This window comes from Hippoglossus stenolepis, chromosome 19 (assembly GCF_022539355.2).
Source record: "Hippoglossus stenolepis isolate QCI-W04-F060 chromosome 19, HSTE1.2, whole genome shotgun sequence".
NCBI lineage: Eukaryota > Metazoa > Chordata > Actinopteri > Pleuronectiformes > Pleuronectidae > Hippoglossus > Hippoglossus stenolepis.
Window position 1 is genome coordinate 7,104,771 of NC_061501.1, and position 24,598 is coordinate 7,129,368.

The 24,598-nt window shown below is 42.1% G+C and overlaps 3 protein-coding genes across 3 annotated transcripts; 1 reads left to right on the plus strand and 2 right to left on the minus strand.

Annotated features, from left to right (window-relative positions):
- The first annotated feature begins 1,012 nt into the window (after positions 1 to 1,012).
- Positions 1,013 to 10,525, plus strand: sh3glb1a (SH3-domain GRB2-like endophilin B1a). The gene is made up of 9 exons (XM_035142569.2): positions 1,013 to 1,324; positions 1,668 to 1,809; positions 2,472 to 2,600; positions 3,351 to 3,484; positions 3,874 to 3,966; positions 6,385 to 6,474; positions 7,228 to 7,328; positions 7,848 to 8,082; positions 9,358 to 10,525. Exons 1-9 carry the CDS (start codon positions 1,262 to 1,264, stop codon positions 9,463 to 9,465), a joined length of 1,095 nt encoding a protein of 364 aa, XP_034998460.1. The 5' UTR covers positions 1,013 to 1,261; the 3' UTR covers positions 9,466 to 10,525.
- Positions 10,526 to 12,498: 1,973 nt separating this feature from the next.
- On the minus strand, positions 12,499 to 18,838 carry nrros (negative regulator of reactive oxygen species). Its single transcript, XM_035142253.2, has 3 exons — positions 18,613 to 18,838; positions 17,102 to 17,216; positions 12,499 to 15,975 (listed from the first exon to the last, which is right to left on the minus strand). The coding sequence occupies exons 2-3, from the start codon at positions 17,201 to 17,203 to the stop codon at positions 14,023 to 14,025; spliced, it is 2,055 nt and encodes a 684-aa protein (XP_034998144.1). The 5' UTR covers positions 17,204 to 17,216; positions 18,613 to 18,838; the 3' UTR covers positions 12,499 to 14,022.
- A 3,025-nt stretch (positions 18,839 to 21,863) lies between these two features.
- fbxo45 (F-box protein 45) lies at positions 21,864 to 24,598 on the minus strand. Its single transcript, XM_035142254.2, has 3 exons — positions 24,073 to 24,598; positions 22,965 to 23,321; positions 21,864 to 22,832 (listed from the first exon to the last, which is right to left on the minus strand). The coding sequence occupies exons 1-3, from the start codon at positions 24,397 to 24,399 to the stop codon at positions 22,647 to 22,649; spliced, it is 870 nt and encodes a 289-aa protein (XP_034998145.1). The 5' UTR covers positions 24,400 to 24,598; the 3' UTR covers positions 21,864 to 22,646.

Genomic DNA, 24,598 nt, shown 5'->3' on the forward strand with positions numbered 1-24,598 from the left:
GCCTCCTATCTCCCTCTCCACATGGAGGTGATGCATTATTATAAAAACTAAATTGTGACAACTAAATTGATGCGAAGCTGCAAGTGTTGGGTCTATGTTAACATTGTGTATTTACAGGTGTCAACATTACATTTAGAAATGACAGGTAAAGGGTCAGAGGGGTCTAACCAGTATAACCAGTGTTTATTCTACAGAAGGCTTGAATGTGGTTTAAAGGCCGAACCATCTGCTGTGTGCAAAAAGGTGTTATTATATATCCACAGGAATGGATGTGGATAGATGAATGTGTATCTAACACACACACACACACATTCCATAGTCAAGACTGTTGCAGAGGGCAGAGGAACCCTAAACACATGAACACATGCATGGTGCCTTCACACTAACAGTAACTTGAAATTGCAAATTTAAATTGCTATATTTGTTTGATACCTTTTTTTTCTTTCAATAAAAGCATATGTGCTGTAAATTCAGAACTGAACTGCATTTTTGTTGTAGTTTTTATCATCTGCCAGCTACAAAAGTATTGCCATAATGTAAAGGCCAGTTGTTAAAACTGCCCCTTGCACCGCTGCAAAATAACATAATTTTTTTTCACCTACTTCTAGATCACGTTTATTGTTGTTTTTGTTGTCTATTTCTATTTTCAGTCCTTTTTATTTAAAAAATATATATACAAAGGAATAAGAAATAACGTTGACTGCACATGTAAAGCATAATAAATGTAAATATAGAATAGAAACATAAAGACAAGAAATATAAGCATCTGTGTAGAAATATGCATGGGGGGAGGGGGGAGGGGACAAGTAAATAAATAAAAATCCAATTTGTTGCTAGGAATGTTTTAATATTCCATTTGACACTTGAACGCAACAGAAGAGTTTCGGAAGCAAAGTGGAGCAAGAGAGAAATCTCCAACCAACTTTCGTCACTGAAAACCAAACACCAGCTGTTTGTGGGACAGTCGACTGGAATAAATGGCGACACTTTAGCTAAATCCTGTGTTGTGTAGTTTCACTTCACCTTTATAGTTAAGAACTTAAAGATAAAGCTTGTTATTCGTGATTTATTATCTAATATCCGGTGATTGTCGTCCGAACTGGGCTGAGACGTCATCATCTTGTCGGTGTAGTATCTTTGCGGGAACAGCTGGGTGGACCTCAGTCTAAACTCTGCTCCGCTGGTATTTAGTGTGGGGATGGCCGACGGGCTGTGAGACAGACTAGCTGCCGGAGTTTAGTGTTCACTTCCCCGCTGCGACATGGACTTCAACGTTAAGCGGCTCGCCGCGGACGCCGGTACTTTCCTGAGCCGGGCGGTGCAGGTACGTTCGCCCGCTTGGTCCGCAGGCTAAACAACATTAGCTGCTAGCTAAGGTGGCGTTAGCTCGCCTGCTAGCTCAACTGCTAACTTGGCTGTTGTGGTGAAGATGTGAGGGAATGTGACCTGCTGGGTTCAACCCCTTCAAAGTGTAGGGCTGTGTTAATGGTCCCCGCTACATGTCAGTGTGTTTGATAGTTGTTCATCACATCCCCCGGAGCAGGCCGCAGGAAGCAGCAGCAGCATTAGCATCTGCATTAGCATCTGCAGCAGCCGGGCGGATAACCCCCCCCCTCCAGGCTGCTAGCCCCCGTGTTCACCCTGTAACCGAGTGTTTTCTGTGTCAGTTCACAGAGGAGAAGCTCGGCCAGGCTGAGAAGACCGAGTTGGACGCTCATCTGGAGAACCTGCTGGTCCGAGCTGAGACCACCAAGCAATGGACGGAGAGGATCATGAAGCAGACCGAAATCCTACTGCAGCCCAACCCGAGTAAGAGCCCCACAGTTCTGACAGAACACACCCCGACGTACTGGACTCCTCGGGGCAGGTGGAGGCCCGTTGCCGCACAAACCCTGTTTACAGAGCTGTCCAATTAATGCATCACAAGACTGACCCACCCACACATCACCACAGCAAATGCATTATTTGAAAATGAGCTGTTCTGGGTAATCAGACCAATTAGATCATTCTAGACAGTAGACGCTTCACTGACGAGCACTTCACTGTCCTATAAATGCCTTAATTTGGCATGGGCCACAAGTGCTTGTTTAACATGTGTCAGGAGGCAGGGTGTCTGTGAAGTGTGTGAGCGCAGCTGTGCATCCTCCAGTTCACATCATGATGCCACATCGTAGCACAACAAACACACACAGACCAGCTGTAACAATCCTGGATGAAGTAACCTGGTTTGAATCGAATTTCTCTATGTTCATACCCCACATTGCTCAGATATGCTGTTTGCGAGTGTCCACGTCCTTCCACGTGATGTGACAAGGTGAAACAAATCCCATCAGGTGTGACGGAGAAGTTGTTGGGGTCATTGTGAAAGCTAATCCTCGCCGACTCGCTGTCCCAAATTCAGTGTCTGCATCTGGCTCCCTCACTGTAGTCTTGTGACTTTCTAATTGAGTTTTCCTGTCGTTAAACCCCAGATCTCCGGCTCGAAGAATTTGTCTACGAGAAACTGGAGAAAAAAGCCCCGACGCGGGTGAACAATCACGAGCTGCTGGGCCAGTCTATGATCGAGTCTGGAAATGAGTTTGGTCCTGGAACCGCCTACGGTGAGTGACACACTGAGTGCTCTGTCGAGTTTTAAAATCCACTGAGGTGAGATGAGACAAAGCATTTTCAATAGCCAACTTTGTTATAGAACAAATAAAATGGCAGAATAAAATAAAATAGTTTTCCAGTATTTATACTCCAGACTAATAAACTAAAATAAAGGCCATTTTATAGTATATGGAGAAGATTAAAACACTTGCATGCGATGACTTTGAATAGCGCAATGGTTTCCCTCTGTCTGTAAGTCGTGTTATTCCACATGCCGTTGCCTTTTTCTAATTCCTCATTTACACCAAAACTAGCAGGTAAACATGGCTTTTTTTAAACACAGGCAAAACAACTGATAAAGGTGATAGACTCATTTCCCAGAATCAGTAGACAACCTGGTGAGCAATCGTTCATGGCTGTTAACGCGCCAATGCCTGGAAGTTCAGTGTGCGTCATAACGTCACACAAAGGGTGCAGCGTCAGCATCTAGGCTATCAAAATAAAGAAGAAGAAGAAATGGAAATTTGCGTTTTTACCCAGGTGTCATGTTTCCATCAGAGTTGATAAAAACCCATGTCTACTGCAGAGTAATTTGACCCAGTAATGAAAGTTGATTGCCAGATGTTAGTGGGTTCTTTTGACCAGTAGATGCTTCACATTGAAAAGCAGCTTTTTTTGAACTGATCCTTTTGCTACTGAATGGTCTTGTTTCCGGTGTTGTCCCGGGGGTCATGCTTTGTTTGTGCTGCTCATCATTTCAGGAAATGCTCTGATAAAATGTGGTGAGACGGAGAAACAGATCGGCGGAGCAGAGCGGGAGCTCATCCAAAGTGCCGCCATCAACTTCCTGACACCTTTCAGAAACTTTCTAGAGGGCGACTTCAAAACCATCCTGGTGAGTTGGACTCTATACGACATGTTCGTAATCTGATTCACTTGTCACTGGACTTTGAGTTTTTAGTTTGTACTAATTCCCAACAGTTAACAGATATCATACTGAACTTTGTACACGATCTTGAGTTGAGTCTTAAAGCTGTCTTAATCTTTATTGTCGTATATGTAGAAACACTGATCACAGCTGTATCTTAAACCAAATCCTCCATCAGATCATCAGGATTATCTCCTTCTATAACTGATGCTGTACAGTTAGTTTGATGAGGTCATTTGGAACACAAGTGTGTTTATCACCCATTTCATGGTCTGGTCTCATCAGCATGAGAAGTGTGACATTGTTTGATGCCTGGAGCAGGAGTCGTGTCTCATTGCTCTGTGATTTGTGTCCAGAAAGAAAGAAAGCTACTGCAGGTCAAACGCCTGGATCTGGATGCAGCCAAGACGAGGCTAAAGAAAGCCAGGATGGCTGATGCAAGAGCTGTGGTACTTTTACACACACACGCACTCACACGCATCATCATCAATGGAACACATTCATTGTTTTGCACCTGGGTTTTCTTTAGTCGTTATTAATAACCAGCCTTTGTGAATTCTGCTTTCTCTTAAATCATTAGCCCACGTATTTTCAGAGTAAGAAAAGCTGTCATTCATATCCTCTTTCCCTCAAACTCAGATCTGACACACCAAGTTACTCAACATAAAAACTACCATTTTATCTCTAGGGACTTCCAACACAGTCACATGAGCCACTTCCCTTTTTCATGTCTCAGTTTTCTGCATTTTTGTTTTTCAAACCGAACATTATTTGTAAGATAACGTTAATGACGGTGTCCTATTCCAGTTGTAATGTGTTAGGGAGACACATTCATCTCTGTTACACTATGTTGAGCTCAGTGTTTCTTGTTGTGCTGATCTGTCAGTTTTAAATTACATATGCATTCTCAAAACCTGACTGTAAATACTGTTAAAACTTTTACTTTGTTAAAAGTGGCAGGTAGTAGTCATGTTTATTCCATTCAGCAACTCTGTATTCCAGTGAGACAGAAAACACATTTTCCTATAACCATCTGATCAAGGCAATCGTCTGAATAAGGCACTGCCATGTAAACAGCATTTTCTGAAGGTCATACTCAGAATTAGCAATAATCACATTTGGACATGTGGCGTTTTCTGACTTTAGTGGCATTATGTAGACGTAGATTTGTATATGTCTTAATAGCATTATAACATCTCAGTGGAGTTTTCAAAGCATTTTGTGACATCGCCATGCATCAGTCACTAACGGTTTGACAACATAGGCCCTCGGTTTGAATTTAAACAAGATGAGGTTTTTACAAAATGAGAAAGAAAACCACTTAAAGAGGTTCTATGTGCATTAAAGGTTGTGGTTTTAAATATCAAGCAGGGATGTCTGTCGTAGTGTAGATGTAACTCATAACCACACAAGGGATATGAACAGAATATTCTATTGGTAACTATTGTGTACACAGTATAATCTGAGTAAGGTCTTATCTAGAATAAGGTAAGTAGTCAGATTATTGGTTTCCATGTAAACTTAGTCAGTGTCTGAGTATGATACCTTCATATGTATCATTTCAGAATGGGTTAGAATGTGTCAGGGATGGACAACACAGGAAATTATCCCAGAAAAGCCCTTTTGGCTGCAGTCAAAGTGCTGTCTGTACACATTTTAGTTAAAAGCACGACAGTAGCATAGCAAGTAAAATTACATCACTAGTCAAAAGTATTAGAAATTGTATTGTGGAAATGTGTGCAAAAATATAAAACAGAATAAAACTTGTCAGATGAAAGAATCTTAAAATAAGACAAGCAACAATAGGCCATTGAGAACATGGGACGGAAGAAGCAAAAGAGCCGAGAACCAATGAGCTTAAACTCCTTCCCTCTCTAAAGAACTATTATCACTGTATGGCACATTAAGAGCCACGTTATCCCTGGAGTCTTATGGTGTGTTTAAACTCTTCAAGACAATGTGTTCAGTCAACAGTGTTTGAGGAAACACTAAAAACACAGAAAAGTGTCTCCTGAATTCAGGGCCTGTAAACAGTGGTTTCTGCTTTAATCTCTGCTTGAAGGATCTTGGCAGTTTGATTGTGTGAAAGCTGAGGATGACAAATGTTTTATGTACGACATTGTTCTAGTCCCACTACCTCCTGCAAAGTGTGGTTTTGTCACACAGACTCACACACACACAAACACACAGTTTAAGGATGTGTTGTGTGCAGCAGCTGTAGTTCTAACTACTGTGTCACTGTTTTCAAAACACAAAGCAGCAGATGTGAGCAGAGGAAGTGACAGAGGTGAGTGGAATGTTGGAGCCATCATTGAAACGACACACACACACACACACACACACACACACACACACACATCCTAATGCTAGTGTCAGCAGCTGTCTCTTTCTCTTCCATGACACACACACTATCAGAGCTTATTTAAAATGTCCCACACCCTCTGGAGAGTCCGTCCTCCTCACCTCTCTCTGAGGCTCTAATGTAAACACAGTGGAGCTCAGGACAGTGAGGACATTGTCACTCTCGGCTCCGAACCGTTATATTTATCAAATCACAACAAGCCATTGTTCCACCGGGACTCGTATTGAATCCTTTGGCTCCATATGAGGAAAAGGAAATGTCATGTTCAGTTGTTGTGTTCTCCTCCCTGTTTTTTTCCTCACAAAGTTTCTTGTCAGTTTTATTTTTGATTTTGATTTAATTTGACTATGTTTTTAGCTGCATTTGACTTCCATCTCATGTCATACTTGATGCACAGAAACCGATTCTGGCTTCTTTATGTTTTGTGGTTAAGTCAACTGCTCATTTTTTCTTTTACTTTCTTAATCAATCTAACCGACTTTTTTCTTGGTTTCATCTCTCCCAGGCCGAGCAGGAGCTGAGGATGACCCAGAGTGAGTTCGATCGGCAGGCAGAGATCACCCGGCTGCTGCTGGAGGGCGTCAGCAGCACCCATGTACGTAGTCTAACTTAGCCCGGCACAGCTTCCAGGTTCACATATGGTGTCGAATACGATCGTCTCTTTCTCAGGATTCCTCCTTAATCGTCATTTAGTCAATAAACAAATTATACCAATTGATGTGGTTAGGTTTTGGCAGAAAGAACTGACTTGTGATCTCAGGCAACACCAAATGTTTTAAGTGAAAAAACAACTGCAGTCAGAACTGCACCTTCAGAATATTCAATGCAGAGTTTCTGTTTAAGAAAATGTTTCCTGTCTTTTCTCAGACTTATAATTAAAGTATAGTTTTTATATTTTCTGCAGATGTGCTTTTTTTTTTACCAACAGATAGAAGAAAAGTTAGATGTCTTGTAAATAAAAATATGTATGTGGTCACAGCCACGGATTAACTGCCTGCAGTTTCCCCCTGTTTCCAGTCTTTATGCTAAGCTAAGATAATTGTACGCTCGCCTCACTGCTCAAAATGTCAAACTATTCCTCTTACAAAGCTCCTTATATTCCCACAAGCTTGGTTGTACTTCTTTATGACTTAACTGATCACTGAGACTAATAAAAATAACTAAGAAGTAAATTGATTACTCATTAACACATTGATGACATGTATTTATTATTATTTTAAACATAGAAACAAATGGAACCTCAGAAAGTTGAAATGCTGAAAATATCTGTTAAATTCTTTCTTTGATTAAACATGTACAAACACTGATATTACAAGTATAACTCCCACCTCTGCTCGTGGATTTCCAGGCACACCAACTACGCTGCTTGAATGACTTTGTGGAGGCCCAGACTACGTACTACGCACAGTGTTACCAGTACACGGTGGATCTCCAAAAGCAGCTGGGCAGGTAAAATACAACAGGACAAGCTCCATATCACCATCATGTCTCACTGACAGTTATCACAATGCATGAGCTGGAGAGGAAGCCATTCATGTAGAGGAAGCCATTTCAGGGTCACGCAAACCTCACCTGCAAACATCAAATTTGATCTACCTTAATTCGGAGGAGAAACGTAAACACTCTGAGTTCACAGATGTAAATTATGTTTCCTTCTGAAATGCTTCAATAATCCAACATGTCTTGAGAGGCTCTGTGAGGGGAAGAGTTTGCATGTTTTTAATATTTTGTGTAATAAACCCAAGCTGTGTAAGTTCATGTAGGGCTACAGAAAATATTCATCCTTCAGTTTAAGAGGAAAATGATGAATGCCCACTGAAGTTAATCCACAGAGAAGTCTACTGTAATGAAACATCTACAGGGAGACAGACTGTCCAGTGTACCTGCTGATGTTAACACTGAGGAACACCCACATCTGTGTCAACCTGCGCTCATCATCTTCCTCCATCTTCCTCTCCCTTCCACCAGTTTCCCCTCGTCATTCTCCAACAACAACCAGTCGTCAGTGTCGGGCGGGGCAAGCATCTCGGTGCCCACCATCCCGGTGTCGGCCTCCTTGCCCAGCGTGTCTGGGGGCCACGGCAGCTCTTCAGTGTCGGGCGGGTTCAACGAATTGCGTAGCTCGAACGGCAGCCGCAAAGCCAGAGTCCTTTACGACTACGACGCTGCCAGCAGCAGCGAGCTTTCCCTGCTGGCTGATGAGGTGATTCTGACACGACAGCTCCTCTCCTACAGCTTATTAGTTACTATCCACAGTGGAAAAATCGTAATGTAAAATGTAAATATAATATCAGGTTTTATATACAGGATAGAATTATAGTATTCAGATACCAACATTAAGAAGCTTAATTTAATCCCAAACTGAAACTGATATGCGTCAGTTTTCCCTGAGCGTCTGTCTCCCTGCTGCAGCAGCACTGGAGCAGTTCCTGTACCGTGGAACATAAGCCCCCTCCTTTCCTGGAAAGAGCTCCCGACTGTCCACATCGAGCCTGTGGTTAACTAACAATGATTCAGCATTACTCCTTCACTGAAATACACACGGTCAGAAAACTTCTCAGGTTTTCTCTCACATTTCACTACCCCACTTGGATAATAATAGAATTTAAAACTACTAAGCGCTTCAGAAATGTGCTTATGAAGTTGAAGAACGCCACATTAAAGAATTGTTTCGTCAGTTGCCTTTTAATTGATCACAGATGATACTGAACCTATTTTAAAATAAACTGTATAATTAGAGATGTTCTGATACCAATTTCACTCTCCCATCACCGGTTACAAAACCTGGACTTTGTATAGTACTGATCAGATACCAGTGCATTTACAAAAAATAACAACTTAATCCCCTTTTCCACTGCTCAGAAAATCCACCAACACATTTGTCTGCAATGGGCAAGGATACAATCTGAATCCACTCCCAAATGACTCTGCAGTAAACTCTGGTTCCTTTTATCGGCTCCAGCTCCGATCGAGCAAGACACAACACTGGCAAGACAGAAAGTTGAGAGAGCTTCTGTTTCCATTTTCATGACACAGGACTCACCAGGGGGAATAAAACAGAAAGACTCCTCTACTGGCAATGGGAAGGGAGTGAATCGGCTCTTCTTTTTTTACGTGTCTTATTTAAAAAAGTCCACGTCACTATTTTACTGTGTTTTTAGCTAGCTCTGGCCAGTGCGACACTACCAGAAATCGCCTCCTCTCTGTTGCTCCAGAATCATCACTTGTCATTAGCAGCACAGTGTAACAGCTGTTTTTAGACAGCAAACACGAAGAGATATCCAGGAAAAGAACACAGCAGATTTATCTGGGTGAAACTAATATACTTTAAAAGACGTATCAGGTCGGTACATAGAGAAGCATACTCACGATGCCAGAGCCTGTATTTCATCATTGGGGGCATTTCCAATGCTGATATCAGAACGTCTCTATTTAAAATAATAATTCTGTACATTAAACGCTGTATCCGTCTTTCCAGGTGATCACGGTCAGCAGCGTCCCGGGCATGGATTCCGACTGGCTGATGGGCGAGCGAGGCAGCCAGAAGGGCAAAGTGCCGATCACCTACCTGGAGCTGCTTAACTGAGCCCACTTTGTGATCCCATATTTATCTCGTGATGCGGGGGACAGGCCTCACTTTCTCCTCCATTTCAGTCATTTTTACAATGAGTTTTATTCGTATGAAAAGAAGATGGGAGTCTCGCTTTTAGACGACTCGAGCTGGAATGAATTCATCTGAGCGAGGGGAAAGGAAATGGACCCATTCCCTGACGTGTTTGTATGCAACTGCAGTACATTTCTAAAGCCTGCTTCCATGCCTTTGTGTTTGATGCCATGCAATCTGCAATATGTACCAGAGCATCCCCCAAACTTTAACTCTTTAAAAAAAAAATTTGTTTACAATATTTTATATCTGATGGGTTATTTTTTTCCCCCCCAAGTAGTGAAACAGTAGGTAAAATTCTAAAGGCAGAAAAGCACTTCAGTTGGAAGTGGAGAGGGTGACGCTGATTATTTTAAAGTCTTATTTTATGATTGATGATCTCATGGTGCAGTAGCTCTTATGGTTATCTCCTAAGTATGAACAGATCTTTTTTTAACAGTATCATATGTGTTGTGTGTCAGCTTTATTCACATGAAGCCTTACTGCACAGTGAGTCACGCACTGTTCCTTTAGCCTCATGGCAGTTAATGAAAGTCACATGTCCTCCATGATATGAAGTGTCTTGTAACAAAGGAATCAGTCTAAAACCATTAGCTTTTTTTTGCAGCGACACCAGCCGTATTGAGACTCTTCCCAGTCTCCTCTCTTTGTATTTGGAAACCAACATTTTTTAGCTCTCGGATCAAATAACCCTTAATGAATTGTTCATAAGCACACAATTTGTGAATTGTTAAGTGCCTCAAGCTTTGTGTTTGCTCTAAATGAATTATTTTTGACTGTCATCATATACCATTTCATCAGTTTCCCCCTGAACCAGCATTTCAACTCCACATTAAAAATAATTCCTGTTACATTCTGGGAGATTTAAGTATATTACTATACGGCTGCTTTTTGTTATGTGTGTAACTGATAAAAAACAAGCATACAATTGTAAAATAAATATGCAATATTGTGCAGTTAAATAAAAGAAATATCACTTAAAGGTTGCAAGAGTTCATTTGTTCTTGTAAATGCACATTAATTTCCAGTGCTAAACATTGAGTTTTGTTGTTCATGGTTTGAACCACTGGGGGGCAGAACAGGCAACACGATCAATGTGTCTGTTCTGTGACATTAACCTGGTTTATACTGTTGGACTCATTTCATTGAACCAGTGTCAGTGATTTGGCAGAAACACTTCAGACTGAGACGATGACAAGTGATGAAGACACCTGCTCATGTCTCGTCTCATGTCTCATGCATGACTGTCCAGGCCGAAACAGCTCAGTGGGAAAATGACGATGTTACAGATAAATTGCACAACAGACAAATGACGTACACAACCCATCTACGCAATTAGGAATGCATCAATAGTACAAAGAAAACTCTTTACACAGAAAACATCAGGACGAGTGCAATGCAGCATTTCAATATACGTAATAACTACTTGGACTTAATTAGGGCTTTCCCAATGTTGCTTTACAAAATTAGGAAAAGAAAAGAAAATTGTATATAGGTAGTTTGCCTATGTCCGATCTCAATAATGAACTAAAGATCCGCAACAAATGATTTGGATTTAGTTTCATGAGGTAAATACTGTGAACAAATGAGACGAGGAGAGAAATCGTTTAACACAAGCAGCTCCCTGCTCCAGGCCAAACTTTCCAAACACTGTTTAACATAAAGACAAAGGACCGAATCATGCCGGGAAGAGAAAGATTATTTTTCTGAAGCAAACCTTAAAAGATTATTTTGGGTTGTGTACTTCAAACTCTCTTCACTGTTAATTCTGAACTTATTTCAAAGCTGTTTTTGCCATGTGCGTGTGTTATCTTAACAACTCGTATTGTTATCTGCCCTGGTGTGACTCTGGGCCGACTCACTTTGATCAAATGTCTTAATCTAAGTAGATACTGCACTGTAGACCCTGTTTTATTGGCTTTACTTGACCCAATGTGTTGTGAGGGTTCCTCTCTGACCAAAGCAAGATTCCAGCAGCAAGTTTAATCTAGAAAATGAACAACTGCTATGAAGTGCTTCCTGCCTAATCAGGAAGTCCAGCGACCTGGCTCATATCAGCAGGAAGGGTTAAGAGGAAGTGGAGTTTTGCAAAATGACAGCTGCCTTGCTGAGAAGCTGTTTTTTTATTTTCCAGCACGTAAAGGAAACGTCAGATATTTTCAGAGTTAACCTTTGACCTTAGCAGGTTTTCGTGGTCATGAAACCACAGCTGAAAAGTATCCTGACACTCTATCTGTCTTTAGGTCTCCGAAAAAGCACACCCCACCCACTCAGATAAAGTAAGACTTCAACAAATCATCAGATGAGTGATAGCTTGCCTGAGAAAAAAACCCCTTCCTCTTTAAACTGTCCTTATTTTCTTTCCCATGTTGCACAAGAGAATAGAAAATACTTGTTTGCATCTGCCATTTGAGGACTTGCTCTAAGTTCACTTGATTCACAGGGTTCCTCAGTCGCATATTGAGGTGTCTCTTCAGCCGTCAACTGTTCCACTTCAGGTCGGAAAAGGAAAGTCAAAAAAAATAAGTAAGGGTCTCATGTTACCTGCCTGCTCTGATTGGATCAAAAGACCAATTCCCCTCTCATTATTGATCACTCTAATGTGAACATGTAACCATGATGCATTGTAATAATGTAATGGCGTAGTAATATATATATAGTGGAGTAAACATGAAAAGTACATGAAAATACATCTAGTTAAAGTACAGATACATGACAAATTTACTTAAGTACAGTAACAAAGTATTTGTACTTCATTACATCCCACCACTGCATGCGAGACCCTGACAATTTCTGTTATAACGTGGTATAATCCACATATACTAAATATGCACTGCGCACACATGTTTACAAATGAATCTCATTTGACCACATTTGGCCAAATTTCACTTCTCCCTTCTCATGTGCACTGATGGTTGAGAAACTGTGACCACTACTTGAAAGACGAACCGCTGGTGGAGGGTATTGCTGTGTTTATTTGGTAACACACCTCAAGTGCCTCAAGACCCTCTTACTACAGTGTTTTACAAAGACAGATCAGCGGCATCACCGTGTGTCTGGCAGTTTTGCTGAGCTATATAAAGACAGCACAGTTCTGTTATTCATATGTAGCACTTATGTTGTCACCGGTCATTGCTTCCAGTGTATTCACTGCGTTAGCAACAAAGTTCTTATCAAGGTTTGGCAGCTGTGTGTGCGTGTGTTGCCCTCTGACATAATTCATATATCCTCTGACTCCTGACCAAAAACAGTTGACTAATCAAATTAAATTCCACTTGGTCAACAGTTTGTCACCAGTGTCAAAGGGCCTTCCGCAAATGATGATTTCTTGAATGCCACTCTACAACTTTGAAAAGGCTGTTGATGCCTTTTATCAGCCGAGCAGCACTTCATCGATTTCTTCTTCTTTTAAGATTCTTGATGAATTCAGAGGATGTGCACCCGGTCATGGTTCGCGTTGTTTATAAGGTGAATGGTGGGGAGCTGGAAATGAAAAGTCTGCTGCTGCCCCCGAGTTGTCTCTGTTTCTCTTATCTGAACTTGTTTGCATGATGAAGCTTCATCACCGCGGCCCTGCACAGGAACAGCAAAGACTCGCTCAGATCTATTTTGGCTCTTTGACTGAGCAGTGACACATTTAAAAAAAAAAAGATATGTAAAAATGTGAGGCTTTTAATGAGGCTGCGCTCCTCTTTCTCTTTTTTTTAAGCTCCAACCACCATGACCCTGAGCATCACCACAGCGGTATTCTGGTTTCTTTCTGGTTAAGCCTCCGGCGTTCTGCTGCAGCTAGATCAACTCCTGCTTTTGGGCAACTGCACACATGAACACAAAGTTAGAGGAATAAATTGTCCTTGCCCTGTGTGTGAGAAACATGGCTGATATGTCCCCTGTTAAACAGTGTAATGCTCACGTGGTCTGTGGATATATTTGTTAAAACTTAGTTGCCTGTCACTGGGTTTTCTAACAGAATAGACTTAACAAACATCAATATATGGATCCAACTCCTCAGGAGAAATGACACCCTGGAACGTCATGTTTCATCTTATTGCCACTGGCAGGGAAACCTCAGACCCCTCCTCCCCGAGATACAGAACTGGGCAGTTGCTGCACATCTTAGCAAAACAGGAAATTTCATGTTTCCTCTGCTGCTTATAGCAACAGCTTGCATCACATTACTTCTGCATATGTTGACACACACATACACCCACGCTCAAGCTTACACACACGCGCATGCACCCACAAGAACGCAGCCACAGTTTTACATAAGGATGTCATATAGCCGTATAGAATCGTATTTCAATGAACAAAACTAAGCAATGTAAAGAAAAACCCAACACAAGGTTATTTACATACTCTTTTACAATTACTCCTTCATCAATGCAGACACTTTTACAAATAATTCAATTCATTACCAAAATACATTCAGTTAACATTTCTCAGTAATATGCTGTGGAGATTACAGTTTTATTTGGGGTATCAATAAGATGTAGACTTCAGACACTTCTTTTTAATAGATTTTTTTAGCATTTGGGGCTTGAACGTGAGAAGAACCATAACTGAAATGCCAACAAATGAAAGACTTATGGATACGAAGAGCAGAATGTACCAGTATATAGATTCCCCAGCTTCGTTAAAACACACAGATGACTCTAAGTGCTGCAATTGCTGTGTTCGCACGGGATCTTCACATTCGATGTCTGATAGTCCGACCATTTGGATTGTCTTTGATTTTTCAAAGGCCCTGAACCATTCTGTTTGGCAGCAGTTGAACGGATTTCCTGTGAGGAAAACAATCTGAAGGTTTGGAGCTAATGCGTTAGCCAGACCGTGGGGGATAGTGGACAGTCTGTTGTCCCTCAAGTCGAGCACTTTCAGATCAAGAGTTAGGAGTGAAGGGGAAAGGTGGGCGAGAGAGTTCCTTGAAATGTTTAAAAACTTCAGATTTTTCAAATGGGAGAAGTCAAAGTCTTGAATGTGAGTGTTTCCCAAACCTAGATGCTGCAAAGTTCTGCTGAGGCTTTGTATTGATTGTAGGACAAGTCCAGGGTTATCGGACAGTTCCAGGTGCGTTAGCGACAACCCTGCAAATGCAGACGATGGAATTAATTCAAGGTTGCATCCTTTGAGGTAAAGCTGCCCAAGGGACACAACATTTCTCCAATCCACACAAGATGAGACAAGGTCTGTACTGATCTCAGCTTCCTCCGAGAGACAAATGTCAATGTGGTTGTAGCTGAGATCCACCGACCTGAGGCTTGGCAGTGAGGAAAAGAATCTCGGGGGTAACCACTCAAGATCATTCAGGCTCAGGTTGAAGTAGGTCAGATTGCCAAGAACCGCCAGCGTTCCTTCATCTGCTACAACCTGCTTCAGCCTGTTGTTGCTGATGTCCAGCTCGTACAAGCTGCCAGGGAACTGTTCGTAAGTTAGATTTAAGGACTTCAGACAGTTGGTGCACATTTGAAGTCTTGACAGGAAGGGCATTTTCTGGATGAATCCGTAGGGGAAATACTCTACCTGGTTTCCTCTTAGATCCAAAATCTCTAGAGAAGAGACGTCCCCATGAAGACTGTCATCCCACAACTCGGCAGTCACATTGCTCGCATACTTCCTCAGGTTGTAGAACTCAACAGTTGTAGTTGCGTTTGGGGACGTGGCATTGTCTGCCAGTTGTTCGTAGAACCTAAGGCTGTTGTGGGACAGGTAAAGGTTGCGTAAGTGACTATGGCTGGGCAAGAAAGGAAAGAAGAGCAGTTTGTTATCTGAAAGATCAAGTGTCTCCAGCTGGAAAGTGTCATTAAGGTCTTGTCTGGAGATGAACCACTCAATGAAGTTGTGGCTGGCATTGAGGACCACTAGGTGGGTCATGTGGAAGTCTGTTAGGCAAGGCAGATTGTTGAAGGCCAAGTTGAGCCGCTGGAGCTTGGAATTGCTGGCAAAGGCGCCATCAATCTCGAATATGATGTTCCTTTGCAGGTTGAGCTCTTTTAGCTTGTTCAGGTCCCTGAATGAGGTCTCGTCCAATCTCCGCAAGAGGTTTCCAGAAAGATTGAGGTACTCTAAGGACGTCAGATTTTGGAGAAGAGTGGCTGCCATTTCATCCTCAAGTTTGTTCTCTGACAGATCCAGAACTTTGAGACCAGGTAGCTTCTTTAATGCCTGGCTGGTTTCTGGGTAACCAATATACAGGTTGTTATTTGCCAAATTGAGGCTTTCTAACAAGCTTAAGTCTTGAAAAGTGTTTGATTCTAATTTCTCCAAACTGTTACATGCTACGCTCAGACTGGTTAGTGAAGGGTAACGGAGCAGAGAGTCGTCCTGTAGTGTTTGGATGTGATTGTAGTTGAGCTGAAGTTCCTCTATGTTGCGTGGTAATCCTGGAGGCACAGAACTGAGCTTGGCATCGTTGCAGAGAGCTGTTCTTTGTATCTGCAGAGAAAAGGAGAGTACACAAATTAAAGGTAGGGTTAAAGGAGGCATCCACCGCTGAAGCAGAGACAATAGTGTTTCAGGGGTTTAGCTTTGCCGAGACAGATGGTTAAATAGTGTAGCCTGCTCTTGCTAGCTTTCCCAGGATTACCATCCCCAGCTTTAAGTATGAAATCCAAGCATAAGTTAATGTGTTTGTGTTATTTGTTTATGGGAGAAAAATGTTTTCAGAAATCCGACAAGAACAGGATGCGGCAACTGTAATTTTTTTCAATTTAGTATTGGCCTTTGCATGTTAAGTCTACATAAGGTTACTATGTTTTGCATCAGGGAATTATTATTCCTCAAGAAGTTTGTCAGTCTTGGTAATTAACTATTTTACCAGGTTCAAGGACAAAAAGCACATGGCAGCACTTCATAGTCTCACATAGATGTAAATTTATGAAATCAAAATCAAGATAGAATTAGTTTACCACAAGCTCTGCTGTTCAATTCACAGGACCAGTCCAAACAATGTGCTAAAAACACAGATTTTGACCTCTGTCAAGGAGGTTACGGTTTCATTTGCGTGATTGTGCAGAACGATTCACCTGATTTTCATGAAGTACAAAAAAAGTATTCAGTAAATCAGGGGACGGATCCAGGGATTTGTTTTTTACTTTATTTAATATTGGGCCCATTAAATGAAAAGAAAATGTTGATATGTTAAGAGGACTGATATTTATGAGTCTGTGTGATTTTGTGCAGATCCAAATAAAAATCTGGATCTGGTCAATTTAAACCTGGTTTCAAAAGGGGACTGTTGGGCCTTGGTGGAGATATTTGCCCTACAGAGTTTATTCATTAGTTTTGGTCACTCAGTTACATTTTAATAAACCGGTCAATTTATTTCCCAGGCTGTCAGCATTTAGTTGCAAGTGAAGATGGCTTCTTTGGGTTCATCTCGTTTAAATCATTTACATTTTAAAATCTTAACCTCTTTGTTGCTGGTTCTTTCATTCATCATGAACATTTTAAAAACACACACAGCCAGATACTGGGCCTTCAGACCAGACCATAATTATTAAGGAAACACAGAAACTGTGTTCTTTATAGTGTTCCTCAGATTTAAGGGGAGACCTCTTACCAGCCGACATTCGCTGAGCTGTGGATGACTCGATGCTGGGCTCGGGATAATCCAGACGTGTAACAAGCAGAGCAGGATGGGAGTGAGTCCGTGGACCGGCATTTTAACATCTTTACTGTTGGCAACAAGACACAGGGAGAGACAAATTAGACGCTGAATGATGTATTATTCTACAACATTAGATCCTTTAATTTAATTTAATCTAAAACTTTACAACTTCTTAATACCTCCGTGATTTGAATGTAAAGTCTGGTATCATGAAATGAGAAACCGTGTCCTGAAATATTTCCTCTGTTCGTGAAGAGTTGGGGAAATCAACATCTCTATCAAAGTGCTGATTGCTACAGGCATTTACATTCAACCTTGAAAAACTTGAAAATCTAAAAATTTCCACACGTTGAGATTTTCATTTATTTCTTTTATTCTCAAGGTTTTATGGTCTTGTCCTGGCGAACACCTCTTTGAATCTTTGAGCAAATTTGTTTTGCTGTCATATCTTGACTTGAAAATGACGTGTCCACTTCATATGTCTCTCATGGTGGAGGTCTTTTACTGAATGTGGTTTGTTCGTGTCCATAACATGTAGATTTAATGTCTGTTGAATGAAGATGAGCCTACACAGTGTGGGAAGATGTCACAGTAAAATGTAGAGTCAAATAATTTGATAAATGTTGGATCGTGTCCTACTCTGTTGAGATTGAATGTCCCGATGATGTCTTGATGTCGCAGCAGCTGCCATTTTCGCAAAATTTCAAACCGCTTGCAACACAAACTGAATATGGAGTTCCTTTATTTCAATTTTTTTAAACTAAAATTTGTTTTCATTTTAGTGATGTAAAAAGGGAAAAAACTTTCAGAGAACACGTTATCTCTGCGATCTTGTTCTCGTTCAATTTTACCACAGCTCAAATAAACACTTCCAGCCCATCCACATGGCTGACAGTGATGAACATTTGTAGTTTGTAACATAGACATTTTACACAACACTACTTTTAAATGTCCTTTTGGACTTTTTAAAACTTGCTTGTGAGAAAACCACATGATCTATAATAATAACACACAAAGTTATATTGCACAAAGGCAGAGTATATAGCGTTCTATTCTTCAAAGTAAAAAAAGGTTCAAATAATATTGAGGGATACAAACTGAATTATGAAATTGATGTGATATTGAGTCATTAAGCTAAATAATTTAACAATCAAGCATAAATGTGTGCAATACATAATTCAAGTGACATCCTTCCAATGCACCTCTAAGCAATTCAATAATATAAATATGGAATAAAGGTGCAACTCTTTTTCAACAGTCTTTAATGCTGAGTTAAGATTAAGTTAGAAAATGCTGTGTAAAAACTAAATGACATAAACATTTCCTTCTCTCACGTGTCTCAAAGAGACGAAAGATAATATGCATTTATATTCCTAATTCAGACACAGCATGTATGTTTGCTTCTTTCAGCAGTCACGTGCATGCAGCTGCACAATAGACGAGTGCACAGTGCATTTACTTACCCTGGTGGTTAGGTGAAGATTTCCCAAGCCACCGATGGTTGATCCCCTGACCATAACGCTGGTTGACTCGCCGTTGCAGAGCACGTTCGCGTGTGTGAAGTTCAGCTGCCTGCTTCTGCTCTCGCTGAACCACTGATGCCTCTTTTTTTTACTATTCACGGAAGCAGGAGGCAGGCAACGGAAACCAAGTCACATGGACAAGCTGCAATCAGAAAGAGGTTCTCAAGGGCCACAGGAAGGCGAGTGCAGGCGCAACAGCTTTCAACCAGCACTGCAGATTGTTTTTTTCTTTTTTACCTCTAAACCCCATAACAGAAATGCTGTTGAACAGACAAGCATGGTTGGTAGCACAACTGCCACCACAAAAACCGGTGAGAACACACCCTTCACACTTTCGGCTCAGTGTAATCACTCAGCCTACAAGAGAGGAAATCGCTCGACACACACCCTTCCTGCTTGGTTTTCGGCCCTTTCGCAGCACAAAACACAGGTTTACACATAAAGAGACACTGAACTCTCTGTGTATACAGTAATATACAGAGGGGTTATAGTGCTCTTGGACCGTGAGACAGGGAATCAAGAGGATGACTGATGGAAAAGCACAAATAATATTACAGCATCGTGCCCCAAGTGAGTAAAGAAGTCCTCCAATGCTTTAGTTTCAATATCATGGCTGCTTCAAGTACCTTCAGTAAACACTGCCTTCATGTGTGTTTGTGGCCCAGCTTCTTAATGCACCTTTAGGTCTATTGTGTCTTTCAGTTAAGTCCATTTCTGAACGTGTTGCTGCAGGGGTGCAAGAATAGGGAATTAGGAAACAGGAAGTGATGGTCCTGTCCTTGGAGAATTGATTTGTTGGTGAGTCCTTCCTGTTTTCATACTGGACATCTGTGGGTCTTGTTTTCTGATTCTTTTCCAACTATGAGTGGCAACATGATTGTCTCCATGTTGACTTTCATGTCCTCTCAGCAAAGTAAAGTATCTGAGAGAGAAAAAGAGCATTAACTGGTTGGGCCCACTGGAAAATTTATTTTATAAATACATTTTGCTCCCACTAACACAGTTCCTCCAGTGACCGGGTGGGGCAGCAATGCTTCAGAACAATGGCCACTTTAAAACAAAACGCACCAGATAAAAAGAACGTAGGGGGCACCCTGGTGGCTGAAAGCTGCATGTCCTTTCCCCCTTATTCCATTAGATCTGTCTATCGTCACCATATAAAGATGGACGATGCGTCTCCACGTCCTCCCACTGTCCAGATATGAAGCTGAAACATCACACTCTTTACCTCATTTTTATCAAATCAAATAACTAATTAAACCCGAACTTATCAGAACATACATCATTGTGATGAGAACTACCAGAAATGACAGAAACCATCTTTGGGGGGGAAAAAAGGTTTGAGGTGTAGTTCACTTTCACTTTTGAGGAGAAGGCTCCTTCTAAGTGATTATGAATGTTTCTCTTTCGAGGGAAACTCGGCTTTGCAATTGTTCAACGAGAAAGAAAATTCTGCACTTCGTTTGACCTCATGGATCCAGAAAGTGAGTTTTAAACTCATGTTAATCCTCTGCCCTGCACCTCATGTCAGTCTCTGACTTGTTATCCTCACAGTGGAGACACAGTTCTTCACAGCTTCAGTGTTATACTGGTGAAATCCTGTGTACTGGCTTCAGGTGGCCCTTTACATATGTTGACATATGGCAATCGAGTGAACACTTGAATTCGGGAAAAGTATTCTTTGTCTGTTGCCTGATGGACACTATGGTGCACTATGAAAATTTGCTTTGCATTTTTAGTATGACAGTTGGGGAGTACAGTCCCATGGGTGATGGTCTGGGCAGCTCTCACCCCACAACACCCCAATATGAAGAAGAATTGTCAATGTCCCAGCTTTTCCCCTTTTTTCTCAACAACAGATACACACAAATAGTTAATGTCTTCCATCTAATACCTTCCAAACATGCACGTAGATCGATTAAAAGACAACCTGCTTGACACCACACTGCACATGACCAGGCCCTTCTGTGGTCTAAGACTCATATCTGTTGGCATAACACAAAACACAAGATAATCACTGTCCTCTTGTGGAAATAGGACATATTACATGCTTTAGAAGTCCTCAGAAAGGAGTCTTCTGACCCACGAGTACTCAGTAATCATTACATTATCACACCAATTGTCTTTCTTATGTCTTTTCACATGAACAGGGGATGGGTCGATAAGCGGGAACAAGGTCACTCTGAGGCAGCTGTAATAGGTTTGATGGTGATCTGAAGGACACGGGTACTGTCAGTCCCGTGATCAGACTTACAGAAACACAGCGTGGTCAAAACAAGATGCAGAGATTAGACCAGGACAGAATGACAGGAAGCTTTAGATGCTGCTACATTAGGATACACAGGTAAATTCTCAGAGAACGGGACAAGTAGTTGGATATATGGCTCCTAAGCTCTTAGCACATATTCAATAGATCATAATCCATGAGCTCAGTGTCCATTACTGTGGTGTCTGTTGTTTTTCCTGCTGATGGAGGCTGAGCGTCTGTAAGTGGTGCACTTTGCTTTTGTCACCATTTCAAAAAGAACGCTGCTGTAGCCGCTGCCTGGAAGGACCTCTAATACAGCGGACATAAACCAGACATGTTGTGAGTGCAGTAACATGTCTCATTCATTAGTCCCCTCTATAAATCACGTTGTAACTTGATTTAATGTATCAGCAGTGTGGCCGAACACTAATTACAACTCCAATAGCACCAATGTGAAGCTGATAATATTTTGTTTTTCAGACAAGGTGATTTAGCTTTTTTGTGTGTACTTTTATATATCTTTTTGTGTATTTTGAGCCTTTTTCCTGACTGTACACAGTTTTGAAGTGTTTATGATACCGCAGCAGGTCAGGCAGCGACAGATACTGGATCCTAGCCTCGATAACTCCAAACAACTAGTAAAATGATGACTGCGTTGTTTTTAATGTCCCTGTGCAACACCTTGAATCTACCTCTGAGTGTATAAAATTTGCTTTATGAATAAAACTACCAGCCTTGCCTTGCAGTGAAGTGGCTGCAGGGTCAGGGAACATGTGGATGATCTTTAGTCTGTATCTTTAAACGTTTAAAGATGCTTGTGGCATTAACTGGAAACAGGTAGTGTGACTGGACAGCTGTGGATATGCAGACTAACTGGCTTTTACTGACTGTGCTGTACAACCATATATTCTGTGCAACCAAAAAACACATCCAACTATCTTTATTCTCAGAGTGGCACCATGTAGACTTTATTTTCAGGCCTTATAACATACAGTATCAATAGTACCATACATAAAACCAATAAATAGTGTGTAATACTACAATAGCACATTGAAAAAAGGACAAACATTAATATGATACAGGTATATTTTCCAACACGACTGGAGGAGATTTTCAAAAAGGACAAATGTTTCGGTCCACACTCCAGGGTCCATGCAAGTGCATGACAGATGGTCCCCACCTCCTCGGGTTGCCTTTGTCAAAACACAACATTATAGGTCATATTAATTTGGCATAAAACCTTTATAATCCAGTCTAGAGTTCACCTGTGTCCATCCACAATGCGCTGTCTCCTTTATCTCAGCTATTTATAAGGACTACTGTGTCACTCAATAAAACGATATCTTAAAGTATTTGTCACGGTTTAGAATAGTTTTGGCCTCATTCAAGCGGACATAACATCTATGTTCCCCCTGTCAAGTAAATAAAAAAGTCCAGCAGCTAAACTGTAAAAGTGGACGCTTCCACATTGATCCAGAAACTTGTTTATGAGCTTTCCCACACCTCCCTTTTCTCCTGTAGTCTCTTTAGTCCAAAACCGGACTCTGGCTTCATGTCCAGCTGTACTTCTCTTTCTGTACATGAATTGAGTTGTGTTGCTTGGAAGAAACAGGACCACCGTCTGACATGGTGCAAGGGAGCATGGCTGGCACTCAGTGGATGGAAAAAGTCCTACACTCATTGGCGGCCTGTTAGTTTGAACGGTGTGGCACGTGTTGTTCTGCTTCTACCCATCCAGAGGTTTTCCTAGGTACACCATGGTGACTTCAGTGTTGCCGTATACTGCAGAGACAGCGGGGAATAGGCAGGCTTTGGGAAGTCCACGAAACGCTATTCCAAGAAACTCAAATCCCCTCTCGAAGGCTAACGTCTTGTCATCCATGTCTAGGATCACCCGGATTCTCTCCCCGATCTGTGGACAAACATAATCACATATGTTCATGTTGGATTAAACAAAGACAGTGAACATGTCTCACTATTTGGATCAATAAGTGCAAATGTTTCGACATCGCAAACAACATGCAGACATGGCTCCCGAACCCACCTGATATTTGGGTGCATTGTTACACTGTGGGAAATTTCCGTTAACCTCCCCATTGTGCAGCAGGTTGTTGTCGACCAGGTTCCAGCCCCAGCTCTGGTCGTCACTGCCCAGCAGAGCCACGTAGCCCTGGCACTGCATCGACGCCCGCTTCGTGGCGATGCCGATCACTGCGACGGTGCCAAGGGGGCCTTCCCACCAGATCTCCCAGGCATGTCGCCCTTCCAAAAAGCCGATCTTGCCCCGCGCACCGTCCGTGCTCTGGGCAATGGGGTTGCGGTGCAGGGTGAAGCCGTTCTTCTTCACGTAAACATTGCGCGAGCAGTCGTGGGAGCTCAGGGCATGTTGATACGACTTGAGCTGTAGAAGACAGGAGATTGATCAGTTCTTTATCGGCTAAAAGAATATGTGAAAAAGTGATTATCTTTATTATTGGGATTTCTAGAGATTTGGAAAACATGAATGATGAATATGAGTGGTAGCTACAGTTTGAGGTCATCAATATCCTCACATGAAACAGCAGAAGTATGAGGTTTCACTCAGAGCTGGATTTTGCATTTTTAAAAAGGTGTAGAATCTGATCCAGTATTATCAGATCAGCAGGGCTCAAATTGAGGACTGGGGACCCCCAGGAGTCCTTAAGGGGGGATTCACATGGTCCCATGATAACTAAACAACGTTTTCCTTCAGATATCATTCAGTTATTGCTCTATAAATGAATTTACATTCTATCACTTGTGATATCAGCATGTGATGTGCACAGTTATGAATATGTGCTGCTAACAACAACAATCATCTGGTTTAACCTGTCAATTATTACCCCACAAGTCATTTTGTGACAAAACACAACCTCGCACAAAATCCCGTTTAAAAAAATCTGAGATGAAAACACACAGATTTGTTCAGTGCATTATTTACAACGAGGCCGAACGTGAATCACAAGGGTCTCCGGGCGTTCAATACTATGGCGTGCAGGCCATTATCCACCACGACCCGTGAAGGTGTTCTGCAGAACGGAGGTGTCACTAAACAGGCAGATGTACGAGCTGGGGTTCGTAAGTAATCACAGTTCTCTCAACCCGACACAGAGGTGGTGCACAGGTGAACCTACTTTCCCCTTGTAGCTGAGCAGGTTGCACAGGATGTCAGACCGCAGGGCTTCATCGTTCAGACCCCGGCTGCAGAGGCTGCGCCACACCTCGCTGTTTTCGTCCGCCAGGATGTTGTTCCAGTGCCAACAGACCAGCGAGCACCGCATCAGGTCGTTCATCTCCAGGTAGGAGAAGATGTGCTCCAGGACCCGGGCCGGCAGCCTCCCGGCCACCCCCGCGCCTCCCCCGGCTGCGGCAGCGTAGGGAGAGCCGGCGGAGCTGCAACTGGCCGCCGCCGCTGCGCCCAGACAGGAGGAGCCTCCTCCTCCACCGACGGCTCCAGACATTACTGCCTTGCTCCGCACCGACGACGCCAGCCGACAGAATAGCTTGAGCTTACACCGCAGAATGGCTCCTAATGTGGGTTACATGGCAACATTTCGCTGTGGAATCACACGTAGATCGCAGCTAGACCACAACAGCGCGGACCCCGCTGCCCCGACTCCAATGGCTGAATGGAGGCGATGCGTCAAGGTCCTGGAAGAA

Excerpts from the sequence above, each read along its gene's own strand:
- fbxo45 (XM_035142254.2), bottom strand. The coding sequence starts at position 24,399 with ATGTCTGGAGCCGTCGGTGGAGGAGGAGGCTCCTCCTGTCTGGGCGCA. Across the intron at positions 23,322-24,072 it reads TGCTCAGCTACAAGGGGAAA|CTCAAGTCGTATCAACATGC; the intron begins GTAGGTTCACCT and ends TGTCTTCTACAG. Across the intron at positions 22,833-22,964 it reads ACAATGCACCCAAATATCAG|ATCGGGGAGAGAATCCGGGT; the intron begins GTGGGTTCGGGA and ends GTTTGTCCACAG.
- nrros (XM_035142253.2), bottom strand. The coding sequence starts at position 17,203 with ATGCCGGTCCACGGACTCACTCCCATCCTGCTCTGCTTGTTACACGTC. Across the intron at positions 15,976-17,101 it reads AGCTCAGCGAATGTCGGCTG|ATACAAAGAACAGCTCTCTG; the intron begins GTAAGAGGTCTC and ends TTTTCTCTGCAG.
- sh3glb1a (XM_035142569.2), top strand. The coding sequence starts at position 1,262 with ATGGACTTCAACGTTAAGCGGCTCGCCGCGGACGCCGGTACTTTCCTG. Across the intron at positions 1,810-2,471 it reads CCTACTGCAGCCCAACCCGA|ATCTCCGGCTCGAAGAATTT; the intron begins GTAAGAGCCCCA and ends GTTAAACCCCAG. Across the intron at positions 8,083-9,357 it reads TTTCCCTGCTGGCTGATGAG|GTGATCACGGTCAGCAGCGT; the intron begins GTGATTCTGACA and ends CCGTCTTTCCAG.